At 50.3% G+C, this 22,103-nt stretch overlaps 1 protein-coding gene across 2 annotated transcripts; it reads left to right on the top strand.

The window, feature by feature from the left end:
- The first annotated feature begins 13,438 nt into the window (after positions 1-13,438).
- CDKN1A (cyclin dependent kinase inhibitor 1A) lies at positions 13,439-21,829 on the top strand. 2 transcript variants are annotated; one of them, XM_060021910.1, is made up of 3 exons: positions 13,439-13,514; positions 18,312-18,767; positions 20,314-21,829. In XM_060021910.1, the coding sequence occupies exons 2-3, from the start codon at positions 18,323-18,325 to the stop codon at positions 20,361-20,363; spliced, it is 495 nt and encodes a 164-aa protein (XP_059877893.1). In that variant the 5' UTR covers positions 13,439-13,514; positions 18,312-18,322; the 3' UTR covers positions 20,364-21,829. The 2 variants fall into 2 exon arrangements, with proteins under 2 accessions (XP_059877893.1, XP_059877894.1); XM_060021911.1 differs by having other exon boundaries at positions 13,441-13,527.
- The last annotated feature ends 274 nt before the right edge of the window (positions 21,830-22,103 follow it).

The raw sequence follows: 22,103 nt of genomic DNA, 5'->3' as shown, positions 1-22,103 counted from the left end.
GTGATAAAAGCAAGCTGCTCTGGGGGCAAAGAGATAGGGGGCCGGAGTGGCCCAGAGCTAAGGAGACCCTCAGGAGTGGCTCCCATCCACATCCACCACCACCCTTTGTCTATAGAAAGAGTGCAGCTAGGGAGGAAATGCCCTAAAAAACAAAGTTACTATCAGCACCTTCCAAAATAAGGAAAGAGGCAGAGTCCTAACCACACCTAACTTTGGGGTTTTACCCTTGGCAAAGCACTTTTACTCAACTTACCTCATTAGATCCTTACAAAAACCTGTGAGGTAGGTAGTGTAGGTGCTATTATGACAATGATGCTGAAAAGCACAGGCACCTGCTTGAGGTCACACAGTACAGGTCAGGCAGAGCAAGTTTGGAAGAAGTCCCATCTCCGTGTTCACCCCACCCAGGCTTCCCCCTTCCTGCGGGCTGTCTGCACAGTCCTCCCTCCCCCCATCCTGGCTGATGCACAGCGGCTAGAATCAAGAAGCCACCTGTCTTGAGCCACTGCCTTCAAAAGTCTTTCATTCCCTCCCATTAGGGCAAGATGCCCTGGCTGCCCCACCCTCAGGGTGGATTAGGCCTCTGCCTCCCTGCTGGGATTTAAAGTACATCAAAAGAGATCCTTGCATCAAAATAGCTCTCATAGGCCCTGTCTGGTAGCTTGAAATCACACCAGGAGAGACCCCTTTTAGGTAAAGGCATTGTACCTTGATGGCCCTTGTTCAAAATGCATCTGTATCCCTGGGAGAGACTTCCACGCTACAGCCTCAGCACCTTAGCTGGCGTTGTCTCCTCTGTCACAAAGTGCGTTGCAACAGACATTGCCTAATGCCGGCTTGCGGATGAAACTGGATTGTCTCTAGCAAGTCCTGTGGGAATGGGGCGCAGGATGACAAAAGTTTGATCGTGGCTGAGGGAGGGTGTGAGAAGGGTGCAGAGTGACCTGGAGAGGGGAAAACAGGACAACAGACGTAGGGGATGTTGAAAAGGATGGGGACACACCCTTGGCAGGAGTGCAGGAGGAGACCCTGAGTCTAAGAAGGAAGGCAAAGGGAATGCCATGAGCTTTCTAGAGATGACAGGAAGTAGAAGAGGGCCGAGTGTATAGGGTGGGCATATATGGGGGTGGAGAGATTGGTGGGAGAGGGCTGTTTATGAGGAGGCCCCTGGGGAGGGGGCTGTTTGTGGGGGACATTCTGGTTCATTGCTGGTGGCACCCTGAGCAGGTCACTTGAGCATTCACAAATTATTCCTCTGTGGAAGTTGCAGAAGAAAATGTAAAGATGTGGGAAAATGTTTGTGATGTATTGATAAGTAAGAAAAAAGGAGGTTACAAGACAGGACATACAGTGGGATCCCTATTTTGTAACACTGGCTGGAAAGACACCAAAATGTTAGCTCTAGTTATCTCTGCTGTAGTGAGAATGACTTGCATTTCTTCTTGGAGCCTTTCTGTATTTTCCAGATTTTCTACAATAAACTTGAAATGTGATTTTTGTGCGTTATCAGGAAGGGTTCTTTTAGAGAAACGTTCATTGACTATTTATTGAGTTCTTATTAAATTCTGCAGTGCTGGCACCACACATGATGAAGAGAAAAGTAAGCCACGGCCATTGCTTTCAGATTACCCTTAAATCCAGTCATGGCACAGGGGTACAGTTCAGTGCACAAGAATGTGGCCACTGGAACCAGGCTGCCTGGGTTCAAGTCCCTCTTTTGCAGCCTCCTAGCTGTGGGACCTAGGCAAGTGGCTTGACCTTTCTGTGTTTTGGTTGCCTCATCTGTAAAATGGGGATAATAATAGCACCTGTAAGGATCAGTTGAGCTGATACATGTGACCACTTAGAGGAGCAGCTGGCACAGGGTAATCACGACCTAAGTGTTAGCTGTTATTGTTATTAGTGGTTAAAAGATTTACCTCTGGAGCCAGCTTGCCTGGGTTCAAATCCTTGTTCTGTCGCTGTCTGGCTTGGGCAAATGATTTAATCTCTATCTCTACTTCAGTTTCCTAATTTTTTTTTTTTTTTTTTTTTTGCGGTACGCGGGCCTCTCACTGTTGTGGCCTCTCCCGTTGCGCAGCACAGGCTCCGGACGCGCAGACTCAGCGGCCATGGCTCACGGGCCCAACCACTCCGCGGCATGTGGGATCTTCCCGGACCGGGGCATGAACCCGTGTCCCCTGCATCAGTAGGTGGACTCTCAACCACTGCGCCACCAGGGAAGCCCCCAGTTTCCTATTCTTTAAAATGGGGATGAAAGTAATGGTATCTCATTCATAGAGCTGTTATGAAAACTCACCAAGTGACTATGGACAAAGTACTTAGAACAGTACCTGGCACATAGGAAGCGCTCAATAAGTGTGAGCCTCCTTAATACTAATTATTACTATTATTACCATTATTATTAATACTGGGGGAGGCAGGGATTAGAGCACCATCAACCAGAGCACCCTCTGTACAGCCAGTGGGGTGGGGGTGGGGCCCCAGCATGCATGAGACAGGCTGATCCGGGCCCTGCAAGATGGTTCCATCCACTCTCTCTTGCCTTTCCTGTGTTGTCCTCTAGCCCAGGTTATTCTGGTCCTTTAAGTTTTAAAACTGTAGGCCAGGTACCACTCCTTGCACATACACTACCACCTCCCTGATCCTTGTTTAGCTACACACAGCGTGGATTTATGGTGAGCTAATGAAGGCAGGCTTCCAGGACTTTCATTTGCGTGGGAAGTGCTCTGGCAATACTATATTTATAATTGTGTCTTCTTTTTCTTATAGAGGACTTCTATCATCACATAAACTTAAGCGCCACCTGGATCCTCCCTTGGTTTTAGGAAGGGGGTTCCTAACTCAGACTTCCAAGTCCCCATCTGCTGAAATCTAACCCCTTTCTTTAATTGGACCTGGTCACAGAAACCTATCTGGGTAGGACTTTTACCTATGTGAGCCTGTTCTCCTTTGTTATTGGTGCATAGTATTTTGTGTCTCCTTTTGCAGGCATAGCCTCTACCCATCACCATTTGGACTGGTAAGATCATGAATGAATGAATGAAAAAACGAAAAAGTGAGTGAGTGAATGAATATACTCTGGTTCTGTTTTGTTCTCAAGGAAAACCAGCAGAAAAATGGCTTAGTTCTGGGGTGGAGCAAAGCCCTTGGCAGACAGGACAAACTGGAAGGCCTTTTTTTTTTTGCGGTACGCGGGCCTCCCACTGCCGTGGCCTCTCCCGTTGCGGAGCACAGGCTCCGGCCGCGCAGGCTCAGCGGCCATGGCTCACGGGCCCAGCCGCTCCGCAGCATGTGGGATCTTCCCGGACTGGGGCACGAACCCGCGTCCCCTGCATCGGCAGGCGGACTCTCAACCACTGCGCCACCAGGGAAGCCCAAGACATTTCTTCATAATCTTCGTGATGGTTTTGTGTATCCCAGCTTTACCTCTGTGACTGTTAGTTCTGGGAAGGTGGGGACTTCCATGTCGCATCCCTGACAAACACTCACAGCTGAAGAGTTGGGATGTTAAACAGGTGTGAAGGTTTTGTGTCAACTTGGTGCCCAGTTGTTTGGTCAAACACCAGTCTAGATGTTGCTGTGAAGGTATTTTTTAGATGTGATTAACATTTACATCAATAGACACTGAATAAAGCTGATTAACATAATTTGGTTCGATTAGCATAATGTGATTGAGCCTCATCCAATCAGTTGAAGGCCTAAGAGAAAAGACTGAGGTCCATCTTCTCACTCCTACCACCACCAGGAAGAAGGATTCTGCCACTAGACTGCCTTCAGACTCAAGACTGCAACATCAGTTCCTGTTGAAATTGCCATTCAGCCAGTCTGCCTTACAGATTATGGACTTGCCAGCCTGCACAACCAAGTGAGCCAATTCTTTACATAAGTTTCTGTCCCTCTGTCTGTCTCTCTCTCTCTACATATATACATATGTATATTAGAGAGAGAGGAAGAGAGAGAGAGAGAGAGATGTGTTATATTTCTCTGGAGAACCCTAATACAGTAGGTCTGAATGTAAGTTGTTTTCTTCCTTGGTAAACCATGCTTAATGTGAATGACTTTGCATGATCTAAGTGGTCGGACAGGTGCAGGAGGTCTGGGAGACCTCATCAGGTCTTCTTGTCTCTCCCTCAACTTCTGAGCAGGCTTGGACTTAAACTTGCAGTCACAAATAAGCATTAGGAATGAAGATCTGACTCCTCCTCTGCTAACCCCCCCACCCCCGATAGTGTGAATACCTTACACTCCAGACTTAGGGTGACCCATCATCCTGTTTGCCTGCAGTTGAGAGGTTACTTGGATGTGGAACTTAAAATGTTAACACTCAGGGCTTCCCTGGTGGCGCAGTGGTTGAGAGTCCGCCTGCTGATGCAGGGGACACAGGTTCGTGACCCGGTCCAGGAGGATCCCACATGCTGCGGAGTGGCTGGGCCCATGAGCCATGGCCGCTGAACCTACGCGTCCGGAGCCTGTGCTCCACAATGGGAGAGGCCACAGCAGTGAGAGGCCCGCATACGGCAAAAAAAAAAAAAAAAAAAAGTTAAAACTCAGACCAAGGGTCATCCTATACAGAGCCTTGATGGAGGGAAGATGTTGCAAAATACATGGTACATGCACCTCATTACTTGTCTAAAATTTGAAAAGTTCTGCATTCTGAAACCCATTTGTCCCCACATGTTTTGGATGAAGGACTGTGGATCTGGCTGATCATAGACTATCTCTGGAAGGAGGCACAAGCAACCAGCCACAGCCTCTGGGAAGGAAATGGAAGGCGGGAGGGCAGGGATAGGAGGGAGTTTTCACTGCATATCATTTTGTATCTTTTGACTGTGTTATCTCCTCCAAAAATAAATACAGGAAATTATGGGAAAACAAAACTCTCTCTACTTTTGACTAAACTACAAATAGAATTTTTTAAAATTTTGAAAAAATAAATTACCTTGCTGCTGTTATTGATGCTATCAAAGCAATATTTGTATTCCTGATTCTGCTGATTCCAGTGTATCCTGTTCTCAGAGCTGCTTGTCTGTTGAGCCCTGATTTGGGAGTCAAGAGACTTGTTTTTCATTTTCTGAGCTGAGTGCTGGGTAGGTCTTTCCTGGAGCAGCAGGTGGACCCTTGCTCTTGCTTCAGCAGCATGCTCCACAGCCCCAGGCCAGTTTTTCCCTGGTTGGTAGTTGTTATTATTATTTTGAAACACCAAGAACAATCATGCAAAGCAAGTAGAAACAGGCTGGGTCAGCTGAAAATGCCCACATGCTCCCGCCTTGGGTCTCCCGTGATATAATTAGCTGGTTTTATCCAGCGGTGAGTGGGAGGCTTGCACCGGGCAAGGCCAGAGGATGATGCAACCAAAGGCAAGCCCGGGCAAGGCCGAGCCTGAGCTGTGCTGGCCAAAGATGCTGATGTGTTACACTGGGGCGGGTGGGGTGGGGGGGTGGAGGTGGGGGGCGTTGGAATAGGAGGGGTGGTTCAGAGCTGCAGGGGTGCGGGTGATCCAACTGCCCAGAAGGTAAAGCTGGCCTGCGCACTAAGCCTGGAGCTCCCACCCCACCTGCCCCTTCTCCCTTCCCCCATTCCCATTTAGTGACAGAATCTATTCTTGGTTCTCTCATTCTCAACCAGAAGGAACGGTCTGCTGAGAACTTCTAGAGGTAAGAAAGGGGACCCTGTGCATGGACAGATTAAATCAGGGTTCCCAAAGCCGTGAGGCTGGAGGGTGGGGAGGTTTCAGTTATTAGGGAGATTTTTCAAAATACCTGTATACTTGTGTAGCTGGTTGACTCTCACACAATTTTAATTCAGTAGGTCCAGATGGGGCCAGAAATTGGAATAGGTTTTTAATTGTGTTAATTATTATTTTAAATGGAGTTAACTATTAAAATATATTACAAGGAATAAGCTTACCTTGCACCCAGAGTTGTACATAGCACAACTCCAGGGGGCGCTGTCCACACAGACTCAGATGGTGCTAATGGTGCCCACGGAGGTAGGTGGCACAGGGGACCTGCTTCCCTTCCCAGAGGCAACCACTGTCATTGTTTCTTGTGTCTTCTTCTAGAAAGAGTCTGTGTATTTGTAGGACCTGAACATTTTTCAAAAGGGGGTTCCCTTTCTCCCATTCCCTGTGTTGAGAATTCCTGAGCTGGAGGGAAAATGGTCTAAAGGATGGAGTTCAGGCATCTGCAAAGTGATAAGGGAGGATTGGGCCTTCCCTGAAGTCTCACCACAGCAGGCTCCCTCCCCGCCCCCCCAGGTTCAGGCTGGGTCCCACACAGCCCACCAAGAACCTGTCAGGGTCTCTATACCTGCATTTCAGACAATAAAAGGCTTTTTCTTAGTAATCCTCCTAGGCCCCCAGGAGGTTTTCAGATGGATTTGCTGAGTAGGGGATTTTCCTGCATTTCAGTCCAGTGACTTCTCAGCAGACTTTGATGTTGACTAGTCAAAACAAAACAAACCTATGTACCAGAAGGGGGAAATTGGGTCCTGCTGTGTGACTTTAGACAAGTCACACTGTCTCTTTGTGTCCTGGTTTCCTCCTCTGGGAACTGGGGAGCATCATGTCTACCTCGTTTTTTTTCCAACCTCTCAGCAAAGGTTGTAAGATCATGGATATGAAAGTACCCGTTTTATAGATGAAGATATTGAGGTCCAAGGTCATGCAGCTCAGAGGTCATGCACTGTTCTTCTCGTAGCCAGGTCCGGAAACTCGGCAGGAAAAAACTCTCTTGTGGGAAGAGGGGGAAGAGGAAAGGGTTCTCATCTGCCTCGCTCCTCTGCTGTGGCAGAGATGGCTAGCAGCTTATCACACATTTGTGCCCCCATCGGGGACTACACAGACCCTTGATCTAAGTGGGACCGCATGACAAGTTCTTACCAATGGAATGTGGGTGGGAAATGATGCGTGTTACTTCTGAACCAGGTGTGAAGAAATGCATATACCTTCTTGATGTTCTTTCTCTTTCCTCCAGCTGGAAGCAGAGATCCTGATGCCTTAGGGCATGGTGGAGCCACAGGATGGAAAGGGCCTGAGTCCCTGAATTATCACATGGAGATCAGCTACTTGACAACCAGAACGCCTTAATTGTATTCATATGTGAGTGAGAAAGAAACTTCTATTGGGCTGTCACTGTAATTTGAGAGTTTATTTATTACAATGGCTAGTGTCATTCTAACACACACTCCCACTTTTCTTCCTAAGTCCAGCACTGAGCTGCTCGCATGTACCCAAAAGGAGACGTCGGTAATCATTCCTCACAGCAGGTGCAGGGTTGTTAAAAACCACTGAGGGTGGGGAGAGGGAGGCATAATCTCCCTTTAGCTCTGAACTTCGGGCCACCAGCATTTGGGGATTGGGTTTGCAGCTGTTGCATCCCACAGTGGCTCTGGTGGCATCTTGACTATGTGTGACACTCAGTGCCATCCTAGGGGAGCAAAGATAAGGACAAGCAGCTGATAGGAGGGGGAACAGAGAGGGTGGGGCCACAGCCAGAGCCCTGGCTCTGCCCTGACTCTCTCTGCCTGTGTCATCTCAGCCAAAGCCAGCACCTCTTGGGGCCTCCATTCCACCATCTGTAACATGAGTCTAAAACACCCATCCAGGATGGAGAGGAGTCAGATAATGGATCTGAAATCCTGAAATGACTTTCTAAGACTCCACACTGCTATGCAATCAGAGGATCCAAACCCAAGACCCTCAGAACTTTGATGGGCCTTTTTCTTGGGAGGGGCTTAAAAATAATTTGTTAGGAAAGAAAGAAGTGAAAGAATGCATAATTCCTACTTTTTGGGAATCATTCAGAAGGCTGTTCTGAGCTAAAGATCCTGGGAGAGGGATGCCTTGGGCGCTTTGAAGGCTGGCTCAGAGGACTGAACTCAGTGTCTGTGGGCAGTTCCTCTTGTCACCAAATGTCTACCCACAGGTGTCCAGTATATCTGAAATTCCACCATTAGTGCTTCATTCCTTTGGATTCCTTTTTATTCTTCCACAAAAATGCAAGCAATGATAATCCCAAACATGTGTGCAGTGCTTTAGACTTTTCCCAGTAATCCTGAAAGACACAGACAGGTCCAAACGCCAAGTGCAGGTGCTTCACCAATCATTTTTCTTCTGACAGGAAGATTGTGGGGCAATTCTACTACTAGGTGTATGTCCAAGAGAAACTCTTGCATGTGTGACCCAAAGACATGGATAAGAATAATTAGGACTTCCCTGGCAGTCCAGTGGTTAAGACTTCCCCTTCCAATGCAGGGGGTGTGGGTTCGATCCCTGGTTGGGGAGCTGGGATCCCACATGCCTTGTGGCCAAAAACCCAAAACATAAAACAGAAGCAGTGTAGTAACAAATTCAATAAATACTTTTAAAAAAATGGTCCAAAAGCAGAAACTAACACACCATTGTAAAGCAATTATACTCCAATAAAGATGTTAAAAAAAAATGGTCCACATCAAAAAAATCTTTAAAAAAAATAATTATAGCAGCCCTATGCATAATAATAGAAAACTGGAAATAACCAAAGTGCCCATTTACAGGAGAAGGGAATCACTGGATGTTAAATAACAGTGAAAATGATTGAGCCCTGTTTTAATTATCTATTGCTGCATAACAGGCCATGTTAAAACATAGTGGTGGGACTTCCCTGGCGGTCCAGTGGTTAAGACTTCGCCTTCCAGTGCAGGGGGTGCGGTTCAATGCCTGGTCAGGGAGCTGGGATCCCACATGTCTTGCGGCCAAAAGACCAAAAAACGTAAAACAGAAGCAATATTGTAACAAAATTCAATAAAGACTTAAAAAAATCATAGTGGCAACGACGATCATTTATTTGCTCACAATTCTACAATTTAGGCAGGGGCTCATTGGGGATGGCTTGTCTCTACTCCATGTGGCTTCAACTGGGGAGGATTAACTGAGGGTGAAATATCAACTTTTAAAATGGTCCTCTCATGTGGTTGGCATGTTGATGCTGGCGGTCAGCTAGGAGATCACTTGGAGCTATTGTGCATGGGGGAGTAGACTTGGTTATCTTGCATGTGGCCTCCACATGACTTCTCTCAGCATGGTGGTCTCAGAGTAATCAAAATTCTCACGTGGTGTCTCAAGTTCCTCAAGAATGCAAAAGCAGAAGTTGCTAGACCTTATTAAGGGTTAGACCTAGAACAGGCACAGAATTACCCATTCTATTGGCTAAAAGAGTCATAAGCCAGACAGATTCAAGGGGAGGCAACGTCAAGAGAGTGCAAATGCCCAGAGCTGTACTTCATTGGGTGCCACAGACTTGCACAAACCGCAATCACCGATAGCCATATGGATAAATCTTAGGTAGGTTATGCTGCAGGAACAAAGAAGCTTCACATTTCACTGACTTCATATAACAAGAGATGATTTCTTTCTCACATACAAGTTGGCGGGGTGCTTGGCTCCACACAGCCACTCGGGAAATTAGGCTGAGGGAGGATCTGCCATAGTGAGGTGGCACCATCTGGGACATGAGACCTCACTTTTGCCACAGCCAGGGAGGACAGAAAGGCTGGAGAATTTCACTTGACCTCAGTTCCAAGGAGGAAAATGTCACTTATGTTCACATTTCATTGGCTAGAACCAGTCACGTTACCCAGTCTAAACTACAAGGAGGGGCTGGGAAATGTAGGCGAGCACGTAGAAAAGTGGAAGAGCATTACTGTCTTGGTCACATGTGATAAAACTACTGAAAACAAAAGAAAGTTCAACATAAAATAGTGTACACTGCAAGATAGTGTTTATTTTGGGGTAGGGGAGGAAGGGTCAGCATAGGAGAGGAAATCACAGGAAGGTATCAATGATTTGTAATGTTCTAATTCTTGGGTTGAGCAGTGAGTGTTAATTATATTATTTTTTAATGAATACATGAGTAAACAGATGAATGAATAAATAAAAGAGAGGGCTGAGAAGCAGAGGCACTGAAGCCTAACCTCAGAGTGCAGGCCAAAAATGGCTCTTCCATAAATATTCACTGAGATTAGGCTGAGGCTGCTAGGCCTTGAAGGTACAAAGATGAATAAAATATGGGCTCATCCTCTCTAGGTTCCCATCTCAGAGGATGCAGTAGGCACATGAACCAGGCAAGCCAGTAAAGCACAGTGGAGTGTATTGCTTACCAGGGGCTCTGGGAGCCAGAGGAAGCCCTGAGAAAGCCTTGCCCCAAGGGGTCATATAGGTCGGGTCATGAAGGATCAGTAGGAGTTCAATGGGTGGAGAAAGGAGTGGAGGTGGGGCATATTGGTCAGGAATACTCATTCCAAGAAGAAGGAACAATATGTGCAAAGGCACAGGGAGCCCTTCACTCCTCAGGTGGCCTGTGTTCACAACATTCCCTCACCACCTTCTAGTCCCTAAATGATATGATCAACACATTCACACTGTGCTGTGCCACCCAGAACCCTCTGCAGGATTCAGGCACTCATTTGCCGTGCTGATTTCTATGTGCCAGGCACTATGCTAAGCATTTTGCCTATATGATCTTATTTAATGAAGAACAGAACTTAATACTATAGAAATGAATTTCTAATGGTGAAATTTCAGGCTTAGACAAGGTGAAATTGCTAGCTCAGGGAAGCTGGAAGTATTTGGCACAAATTCTGTCACAAATTCTTCTACCTCACTGTATGGTCAATTCTGATCTTTGTACTGGCTGGGTAAAACCCCCAGAAGGTCGGGGGGTGGAGTTGGGGGAGCTCCCAATCTCATTCTTCCTTTAAAAAAAAGCAAGCGGGACTTCTGCTCAATAATATAATAATGTCTCTGTTCTGCCACTTCTCTGGGGGTCTCACTTCTTGGGAGCCTGTGTGGAAGTGAATTCCACTGAAAGCTGACAGCCCCTGTTAGGGACTCCGCAGGCCTTTTCTGAGAAAACAGTGACATTGTTCCCAGCACTTCCCCCTGCTTTCTGGGCAGCTCCTGTGGCCACCATTGAGCCTTCCTCACATCCTCCTTCTTCAGGCTAGGGCTTCTACCTTTCCTTTCTGTCATCACGTCCCTCCTGGATGGGGGCTGACCTGGATCCTCCGGCCTCTCAGGCTGAGTCTCCCTACATCCCTAAGCTGCCTGCTTCCTTGGGAGCAGGCCCGGGCAGCAGGCTGTGGTCCTGACTAGCATTCAGGCCCTCAGGAACATGTCCTAACATGTTGAGCCCTGGCATAGAAGAAGCTGGTGGCTGTTTTGTCCTTGGGGCTTCCTGCTTTCAGAGAAGAGGGGGGTGGTAGGAGACAGGAGACCCCCAGAGACCCTAGGGAGACCATGGTCTGAGTTCCTCTGAACAGAATATGTGATTTGCAGCAGATCCCTTGGGACTGGCCTGGGATCTAGTGTGTGTGTGTGTGTGTGTGTGTGTGTGTGTGTGTGTGTGTGTGTGTGTTTTGGGAGTTAGATCTTGCATGTGGCTTCTAACAACCTGCTTCTTTGCTTCTTCAGGGCAGAAGTCCTCCTTTAAAAGCATACCTGGCTATACATTCAAGTGTATGGTTGGAAACTTTTTTTTTTAAGTGCTGAACAGTACTAGACACTCAGTAGGTGCTTAATAAATATTTGTTGAATTCTGTTGTGGTGGTGGTGGTGAGCTAGAAGTTATAAAAAAAAATTCACTTCCCAACAAAAACAACAAAAAGAATTATTTCATTGTGAAGCTCAGGACCACAAAACTTTAAATAATTCAATACAAGCCTTCATTAAATTTTTTTCCCAAAGTAAACAGACAGACAATGTCAAGTCTATCTGAAATGTCTGAAAGCCAAGGGGATTCAAGGCAGTTGGAGGATATGCCCGTCTTCTGCTGGACATTTGACAACCCAGCCTTTGGGTGGTGTGGGTACGGGTGTGTTGGAGGTGGGGAGGGTGGAACTGGGGAGGGTGGAACTGGGGGAGAAGGGGGCTGGTCCTGGGATCTTGGCCTTTTAGAGGTCCTTCTGAAGTCCTGGCCTGATTCCAAAATTAGGTAGGCAAGGGGGTCTGGTAATGTGCCCTCCTACCCCTACCCAGGCTCTTGTCCCAGCAGTAGAGGAGAAGGAGGTCTGTCTTTCCTGAGGTCAGCTGCATTAGAGGAAATAGACTGGGCATGTCTGGGCAGAGATTTCCAGACACTGAACAGCCCTAGATGTCAGTAATTGTAGCTGTTCCAAGCCTGGATTCTATTTCTTAGTAGATTTCTGTTCAGATTAACACTCTGTTCTCTGCAATTTTTTAAAAGGAGAAACTGCAAATGTTTTAGGTGAAGGAGGAAGCAAAGGTGGGGTGCAAGTGGGGCTAGGGGTGTGGAACAGCGGGGCACCTCACTTGCTTTTGTATCTGTCAGAAGCACCAGTGGACGTTTCCAGAATTGTCTTTCATCAGTATACTGCCTCAGTATACTGCCTCGAAATGAGGGGTGCAGGGCATTTCCCTCATTCTAGAGCCACTGAAACAGAGAGGGCAACAAGCAGAGGGCTCTGGATGAGAGACAAAAGGCCTATGTTCCAGCCATCGCCATTTATTTGCTGTGTTATGAGTCAGGCCACTGAACTCTGAGCCTCGGTTTCCCAGCAGCGTATGTGGGCTGTGTGGGGACTACCCAGGAGCTAACTCACCCACCAAATCTTTCTCCCCTTCCTAGCCATCAAATCTGCTGCAATCACAGAGCTTTCTTCTGCTGAGGTGAGAGGGAGGTGGGTGTAGGGAGTGAGGACGAGGGGGTGGGAAAGTTAGTTCAGTGTCCCATTTCCCCTGGAGACCAGGTTGGCCCTTTCTTAGCAGCGTGCCCAGTCCTCTCTTCCCTGGAGCATTTGACAAATAACTTCTCATCCCTTTAGTTCTGTGGGCCTCGGTTTCCTTATCTGTGAAATAAAGGGAATTGAATCCTTTCTGGCCTCCAAGAATGCTTCATTGGGGTCTCTGGGTGCCTCAGGTAATGGGCAGAGGTGCTGTAGTGAGGAATCCATGGGAATAGAGGTGGTGTAGTGGGGCTTTTCTGGGAATTGCAAAGTGAGGTGTGTTTTTTTTAAATCATTTAAGGATTTTTATTTATTAATGACACTCCTCATGGTCTATTCAACTGCTTTGGGTAAACCCTTGCCCAGAGTCAGTTGGTGGTGGGCCAGAGAGGGGGCTCCTCGGTCCTGTACTTACAATGTCGTCCCCTCCGGAGGAGCGGCAACTCACTCCCCAACTGACAAAAACAGATTTGGAGCGCAGTTCGTGGGGAAATGTGTCAAGCGTACAAACCCAGGCGCGGGTAGTGGGGAGAGGGAAGCGCCCTCCTGCAGCACGCGAGGTTGGCCGCAGAGGTTTCCAGAGCGCTGTTGCGAGCGCACGGGAGCCGCAGTTGTCCCCCCAGAGGCCGGTCCCCGGCGCGCTGTGGGCGGAGCGGCCGGTCCCGCCTCCAGCCCTTTTATAAGGGGAATGCAGGCGGCGCCAGCTTAGGTGTGAGCAGCTGCCCGAGTCGGTAGCTGGGCGACGAGGAGCTGGGAGCGGATTCACTGAGACACCGAGACCCTCAGAGGAGGTGAGAGAGCCAGGTCAGGCAAGAGGGAATCCCGGGCTGCGGCTCTGAGCTGAGCCGAGCGTGTCCGCGTGTGGTCCGCGCACCTCCGTGGGTGTATGTCCGCAGCAGCGTGTGTGTACTGTGTTCACAGGTGAATGGCGTGCGTGGGTCCGTGCTTGGGGCTCGGTTTTGCGCACACCCGAGTCTATATGTGCGCGTGGGACAGGGGCCGGGATGTGTCGGAGATTCCGGGCGGGGAGAGGGAGCACTAATTTCAGAGATCCCCGCCACGCTCCCTCCGCTTGAAGCTCAGCTGGGGCGAGGGACGGCGTGGACCGGGCGGAGGGTGAGCTCGGGGCCCCAGGCTTGGTGCGCTTGCGGCGTGGGGATGAAGCCCTGTCCGCGGAGGGGTCCGGGAGGGGTGGGGAAAGCCGAGCCGAGCAGGTTCATCTGGGATCCGCTCCCGGGCGGCTCTCGGATCCAATCGGTGCCATCCCGGCCCAGAACCGAGGTCTGGGTCCCCAACGCTGCCGTGTCCGCCAATAGGCTGGGCGCTGAGGTCAGCGCGGGCTGTGTCTCCGGCCCTTGGGAACGTGTCGGGACACGTCCCTTAAGGGCTAGCGAGGAGGTGACTCACGGTGACAAGAAGACCCCAGGGAACGGGGCCGGGTGAGGTCAGATCCCCGCCAGGGCTGGGAGACGGCGGCTCCTCCAGAAGTCCCCTTCCCTGCCTCTCCACGGTCTCTGTCCCCCCATCAGCACAGTGACCTATTTGGCTGGCACAGAGTGTTCCCAGGGAAGCCGGGACACCAGGAGGTCCAGGACCGGGTGTCCGGTCCCCGCCCCGCGGCGCGCCCTCGAGGACCCGGAGCCGCGGCCCGGCGCTGAGTCGCCTTGCGCCAGCCAGTCAGTTAGGGAAGCACAGAAACCGGACCTACGTCTCTCCCACCGCTGCCGGGAGAACCCCGGCCCAGCCTGCCCTTGGGTCGGACGGACGGATTCAGGGGCGGGGGCCGAGCCCTGCTCTGCGGGGCGGCGGGGCACACAGCCCCCGCCAAGGGAGGAAGGGGGTGAGGGGTCGTGTCTTTGAGGGATGGGGCTTCGGGGTGCGACGCCGCTCCGGACCTCCGTCGCCTGCATTCGGGGGCTCCGGGCGCCCCCAACCTAGTCCAGAATTCCCTCTCCGAGGGCGACACGGTTGAGCAGGAGGGCGAGTCGCCCTTCGGGCGCCGCCGCCCAGCGCGGACCACGGTGCGTCCGCCTTGTCTGCCTTGTCAGGGGCCCCCGGGGACACGCGCCCTCCCCGTGGGGACGAGAATCTTGGAACTGGTTTGGTACTTTAGGGCGCCCAGGCAGCTCCCTCCTTCCCTTCCTCCACGTTGCGTTTCGGGGAGGACTTAAGAGCGGTTTTGTTTTCGTTGCTCCCGTCTATTTTTATTTTCCAGGGATCTGACTCATCCCCTGCTTTGGGCGTGGAGATAAGGTGGAGGGACCAGATCTCGGCGCGCCTGTGCTTGCGGTGTGTGTGTGTGTGTGTGTGTGCGCGCGCGCGCGTGTGTGTCACAAGAGACGGCGCGAGAGCGCGCGGTTTCCCAACAGTGGCGGGGGTTTTGGAAGCCTAGCTGGCTCAGCGTGACGTGTTCGCGGCTCCCGCTCCCCCTCCCGCTCCCCCTCCTCACTCTGGGGTGACGTGCAGCCGGAGTGGAAGCGAAGTTTTGGCGGGCTGGGAGCTCTTTGCAGGAAACTGACTCATCACTACTCCCTGCCGCTGTCCCAGGCTCTGCCCACGCACCTCCCATCCCGCGCGTGATTTCCTGTAGACCAGCGCCCCCTTCTGGCCCCAGCGCTAATAGCAAACACGCCTTCCCGCGGAAGGAGGCTTCACCCGCCTTTGCTTCCCGCCGCTATTCCAGTGCTGATCTGAGGTCGCTCCCCCGCCTCTTAAAAAGAGTACCCTATTGGTTCAGCAGTGTTTACTGAGAGCTAACCATTTATTTGAGTATGAAAATATGGTTGAAGTCGAAGGCAGGAAGGCCAACAAAGGAAGCTATTCTCAGTTACTTGTTTGTAAAACAAGGGTTTTTGTTTGTTTTCTCAGGTGGGAGTTATAATAATGGGCATGAGAGAAGATTTTGGTGGGGAGCCTATGAGAGCCGTAGGGAAGGGGTAGCAGAAGTAGAGAGGGTCCCTGCCTGGATTCTGGTCCCATCTTCAGCTCCTAGAAGCTAGGGAATATCCAGCTCCCTGATAAAGCCCTAGGTGGGCTTCTCCTCCATGTACCAATGAAGAACTGAGATCCATAGTGTCTATTCAGGACATTCTGTGTGTCCCCTCTTGGCTGGTACCCCAAACATGCCCATCTGGAGAGCTGTCAAACATTTGAATTTAATTGGTCTGGGGAAGGAGGGGCCTGTCAGTCTACATTTTGAAAAAGCTCAAGTGGCTCTCTGGTTAAGAAACCTCAAAATTAGAGAGGGAGTAGGGTTCAACACCAGAGCACAGAACCCAGGGCATTCAGGCCTGGGTTCAAATCCTGGCTGTGCCACTTGTGAGCTGTGTGACCTTGGGGAAGTTACTTAACTTCTCTGCACCTTGGTTACCTCTTCGGTAAAAGAGCTAATGTACTCACTTTTTCAGAAAATTAATATTTGTAAACTTCTTAGAACAGGCCTTGGCACATAAAATATAAAAATAAATCTCAATCCTTCCCTGAAGAGAGTGAGCAAAGGTTATTTGTGGGCTTTGCCCACTGCACTATGTTACCCCTCTCTATGTGGCAGTGGCCCTTGATCCTTTTAACTGTGTGGTTTTGGGGCAAGTCTCATAACTCCTGCCCTTTTAACTTGATCTGAGGTCACCTAGTGCCTCCCCTCCCCTATCAGCTAAGACATTGCGTTGAGGGCTCCACTCACTGTGAGAGGTGGAGTGTGGAGGGGTAGGTGTGGTGTGGGTTCAGGGCTTCCTGTCCCAGGAGGTCACGCAGCAGAGCTTTCACCCTCAGAGCCTGAAAAGCAGGACTTGTCCCCAGAAAACCCAGTCCCTGTCAAGGTCGTGCAGGAGCTCATCCTGGAGTCAGGCCGGAGCAGGGCAGGTAGGTGCCAGCACTCCCTCACGGGCAAACTCATCCTTAGTTTTCCCTCTCCTGACGTGGGAGGAGAGGAACCAGGTAGACGGGTGCCTTTAATTTTCTTTGCCTGAAAAATGGGTTCTTTGGATGCAGGCAAAATGGGGCAGGGGCTTCCATGTTGTCTAGACTTCAGGTCACCTCATGTGCCTGGCAGGATGTGGCTCAGCCTGGGAGAAGTCATCTCCCTGCCCTGCCCTGCCTAGTTGCTCCTCACCCCCAGGCTGCCTGCATGATGACATCCTTGGGAAAGGCCCTCAGCGCACAACACCTGTCAGCTGCTGTCTGAAGGAGGCAGTGGCCCAGGTGGAGTGATGGGGAGGAGCTCAGGCAGAACTAAAGGCAGAGAGAAATAATAATAATATTTTCCAAGCACTTCTATATACTAGGTACTGCTCTAAGCACATTATCTACATTAACTCAGTTAATCCTCACATCTGTCCTCTGAGACATTCACTATTGCTGTCTCCATTTTATAGATGAGGAAAATAGAGCCCAGAGAAGTGAAGCCACTTGTCCAGGTTCACCCAGCAGAGCCTGGATTCCAACCCAGGTGGCCTGGTTCCAGAGCCCTCACTTTTAACCACCAAGATACAGCCTCCCAACTCTGTTCCATCTGCCTTGCCTGGAGGGACTCACGGATCAACTGCTTGAGCATGCTTCTACAGCCCTGCTTTAGACTTGCATGCAGTCCCATTTTACAGATGAGGAAATTGAGGCCGAAAGACGTTAAGTGACTTTTTTAAAGTTGAGATAGTAAGTGGCAGAGCTAGGACTAGAACCCAGGTGTTTTTATTTTTATTTATTCATTTTTTTAGAAGATGTTGGGGGTAGGAGTTTATTAATTAATTTATTTATCTTTGCTGTGTTGGGTCTTCGTTTCTGTGCGAGGGCTTTCTCTAGTTGTGGCAAGCGAGGCCACTCTTCGCGGTGCGCGGGCCTCTCACTATCGCGGCCTCTCCCGTTGCGGAGCACAGGCTCCAGACGTGCAGGCTCAGTAGTTGTGGCTCACAGGCTTAGTTGCTCCGCAGCATGTGGGATCCTCTCAGACCAGGGCTCGAACCTGTGTCTCCTGCATTAGCAGGCAGATTCTCAACCACTGCGCCACCAGGGAAGCCCTAGAACCCAGGTGTTTTTTACCCCAAAGTCCAGGGTGGTTTTAAGTAGCTGAGCAGGATTACTCCACATGAGCATCTAGATGGAGGGTTTCAGGAGGCTCGAGGAGCTGTCCATTTACTTGGGAATTGACCTCCTGGCCAGGTCTGGGGTTAGGAAACTGCTGGACTCTGGCAATTCACACAGACTTGGGGCATTCACACCCATGAGGGACACCTCAGGGGGGAAAACAAATTCATTTTACCTGATAATACCTGGTGGTAAACAGGACCCTGATCCCTGCTATTGCAATAAACCTGCCTTTGTTGACATACATAAACTTGCCCTTCAGCTGCCTGCTTCCCCAGTGACCTTGGGGTGCCAGGCTGGCTGAGCTCTGCCCCAGCCCTGTGTGTGTTGCTGGGGTGTTGGGAGAGCCTGTGGGAGGGAAGTGGGGGGAAATTAGCTGGAAGGAACCAGAGTGATCGTCTCACCTCACGTTCTAGTAGGAAGACCTCGCCTGAGGTTACAGAGTGAAGCACGGCCGGGTAAGGGAGGGTCTGATTTCTCCAGTGACCAGGGTCTTACTTGTGTTCCAGCTGCAGGCACCATGTCAGAGCCATCCAGGGATGCCCATCAGATCCCACGCGGCAGCAAGGCGTGCCGCCGCCTCTTTGGCCCGGTGGACAGTGAGCAGCTGCGCCGGGACTGCGACGCCCTGATGGCCAGCTGCGTGCAGGAGGCCCGAGATCGATGGAACTTCGACTTTGTCACCGAGACCCCTCTGGAGGGTGACTTCGCCTGGGAGCGCGTGAGGGGCCTTGGCCTGCCCAAGCTCTACCTGCCTGCAGGGCCCCGGGGGACCCGGGACGACCTGGGAGGGGGCAAGTGGCCGAGCACCTCATCTGCCCTGCTGCAGGGGACATCTCAGGAGGACCACGTGGACCTGTCACTGTCCTGCACGCTCGTGCCTCGCTCCCCAGAGCGGCCTGAGGGGTCCCTGGGAGGGCCGGGCACCTCCCAGGGACGAAAACGGCGACAGACCAGCATGACAGGTGAGGACAAGTGCAGAGAAGGATACTGCAAGGGATCAAGACTCCCAGAATTCATGGTGCAAGGGCTGAACTATCTGGCCCAGCTTCCTCATACCTCAGAGTGGGAAACAGGCCCAGAGAGGGGAAGTAACTTGCCTGAGGTCACACAGCTAGCCTGCTGCCAAGAACAACCAGCTAACATTTATTTGGAACATTGATTATATGCCAAGCCCTTTGCTAAGTTTCTAGATTTCTTTCAGTCCTTATAGCAATCCTATACCATAAGACATTATTGCCATCCTTCTGTAGGCAAAGAAACAAGGCCCAGAGAGGTAGAATGATTTGCCTAAGGTCCCGCAATGAATTTGCAGTGGAGAGAAAGCTAATGAGAATTTCCCGGCTGTCCTATTCAAACTTAACTCCCCTTCCCCAACACACATACACACCTCCAGCCCCCCTTCCCTGCCTATTTTTCTCTTTTTGACACTTTTTAAACTATCAACGGCTACTTCCTTATCTTGATATTGTCCATCTCCCCAACTAGGATATTATCTCCACAAGAAAGGAATCTGTAGCTCTGTTGTTCATTGCTGAATCCTCAGCACCTAGGATGGTATCTGACACATAGCAGGTGCTTGAGGAAAACTGAATGAATGATACTGACATTTGAACGCTAAGTATGCCAGGCCTTTGACCAAAGTCTTTTGCCAGGCCTTCGACCAAAGTCTTTTTTTTTTTTAATTTTTTACTTTAAAATTTTATTATTATTACTGTTATTATTATTATTATTTTTTGGCTTCACCATGCACGGCTTGCAGGATCTTAGTTCACTGACCAAGGATTGGACCTGGGCCCTTGGCAGTGAAAGTGTGGAATCCTAACCACTGGACCGCCAGGGAATTCCCCATCAACCAAAGTCTTTTAGAGAGCATTTCATTTAATCCTCAGAGCACCATACCCGTGTTATCCTCATTTTATAGGTGAGGAAAATGAGGCTTGGAGAGATGCAGCCAAGAATTCCACAGCTAATTTGCAGCTGGGTTAGAACTAATACTGATAATGATAATAATAATAATAGCTAACTTTATACAGCCCAGGCATTGTGCAGAACATTTTTCATGGATTATCTAATGCAATCCCCAGAGCAGTGCTCTCCGATAGAACTCTGTAAAGATGCAAATGTCCAGTGCCGCTGGCCACACATGGCCGCCAAGTACTTGACATCTGGCTAGTGTGACCGAGGAATTGAATTTTGCATTTTGTTTAATGTTAGTTAATTTAAATAACCACATAGGATTAGTGGCTACTGTATAGGGCAGCTTGCCTTACAGCTGGCCCATGGGCGTAGGTCCTATTATTAATCACATCTGTGAAGTACGGTGGGATGCTCTGGAAATGCTCCTCTGGGAGATGGGCCAGAAGTTGCCACAGTTCTTCCCTGGACTTGGCAGTGTGTCCCTCTGGCCCTGGGGAGGGGTCCCTGGCCCCTCTGCAGTTTGCCTTGGATGGGTGGTTCTGCTGGGCCCTCTTCCTCCTGGCCTGGCTGACTTCTATTCTCTCTCCTCAGATTTCTATCACTCTAAACGCCGGCTGATCAGCTCCAAGAGGAAGCCCTAACCCAGCCGCTGGAAGCTAGGTCATCCTGGAAACAAGGGGGCCACTGTAGGCCTCTTCTACATCTTTTGCCTGATTCCTTCAGTTTGTGTGTCTTAATTATTATTTGTGTTTTAATTTAAACTCCTCCTCATGTATATACCCTGCTTGCCCCCACCCTCCTCAGACCCCCAGCCTCTGGCATTAGAATTATTTAAAAAAAAATTAGGTAGCAGAAAACTAGGCTTATTAGAGTGCTAGGTATTTTTATTATGTGAACTCTTATTTAAGCCCTCCTCATCCTTTGCTGTCCATTTCCTCTCTCCCTGAGGTACGGTGAGGCTGGCACGACCCTCACCAGCTGGGTGGTACTCTCTGGAGGTACCTGGCTCCCTCCCCTCACCGTCTGATGAGTATTACAAAATTCTACCCCTTTCCCGCATTCTCAGACCTGAATTCCTTATAATTTGAGAAGTGAACAGATAGCACTTTGAAGGGGACCCAACAGAGTGGGGAGCATCATCGAAACTTTGAGGTCCCCTCACTCCCCTCGAAGGTTGGGCAGGGTGACCTTGAAGTGGGCACAGCCTGGAACAGGCCTGGGGATTTGATACCCTTGTGGCCCTTGATAACCCCCTCGGTCCCGTGAAGGTGTGGGGAAGGTCGGGTCCCGTAGCAGACCACCCCACCTCCCCTCCACCCGTGGGGGAGCCGGCCTCAGTGTTTGGCTTCGCCTTCCCCTGCACTTTTCTAGGGGCCCCAGAGGCCCCTCTTTCCCAGTTGGGCTCTCAGTCCCTCTCTGCTCCTCTCCCTTCCTCCATGTCCTTTCCCTTTTGTACCTTCTCAGCCCTGGGTGGCAACTCCGGGGTGCCTGTCCCCCAACTCAGTGGACTGGAAGGGGAAGGGGCACGCTAGAAGTAGGGTTCCCCAGTTCTACCTCAGGCAGCTCAAGCAGTGACCACCCCCTCCTCTTAGCTCTTGGGGTGGTGGTCCTGGATGGTCAGACAGGCCTCCTTGAATGGGGATCTCTCTGTGTGAGGGGTATGTGGGTGAGAAGCAGGAGGGAGATTGTGACATCAGCCCCTGGAACTCATCCAAGGACGTTTTCCATTTGCCCCACCCCTCCCCCATTTCATTGCACTTTGAATAGCAACTGAACAAGGAGTTAGGTGTTTTATGATGGCGGGAGTAGAGGCTATGGATAGGGCACACTAAGTGGGTGGATATGGGCCCGGGAGCTGTGAGTTGTTGTCTTTCCTGGCACTGAACCACTTGGTGGCTCTGACCCCAGACACCTTCCAGCTCCTGTAACATCCTGGCCTGGACTGTTTTCTCCTGGCTCCCATATGTCCTGGTTCTTCTGTCTCCACCTAGACTGTAAACCTCTCAAGGGCAGAGAATAAGTCCTGTACTGCCCTGTGTCCTTCAAAGCCCCTCCCACAGTGCTGGATATACAGTAGGTGCTCAATAAATATTTCTGGTGACTTCACTTGTAATATTACTGTTGTCGTCAATATACCTTGTTATTTATAAGAACAAGTAGGTGGAGGTTTTTTGGATTTTTTTTTTTTTTTTTTTTTTTTTTTTTTTGCTGTACGCAGGCCTCTCACTGCTGTGGCCTCTCCCGTCACGGAGCACAGGCTCCGGATGCGCAGGCTCAGCAGCCATGGCTCACAGGCCCAGCCACTCTGCGGCATGTGGGATCTTCCCGGACCGGGGCACAAACCCGTGTCCCCTGCATCAGCAGGCGGACTCTCAACCACT

The sequence above is a fragment of the Delphinus delphis genome, chromosome 10 (genome assembly GCF_949987515.2).
Source record: "Delphinus delphis chromosome 10, mDelDel1.2, whole genome shotgun sequence".
Classification (NCBI taxonomy): Eukaryota; Metazoa; Chordata; class Mammalia; order Artiodactyla; family Delphinidae; genus Delphinus; species Delphinus delphis.
Note: the sequence above shows the minus strand (reverse complement) of the source record. Positions and strands in the feature narration are given on the sequence as shown.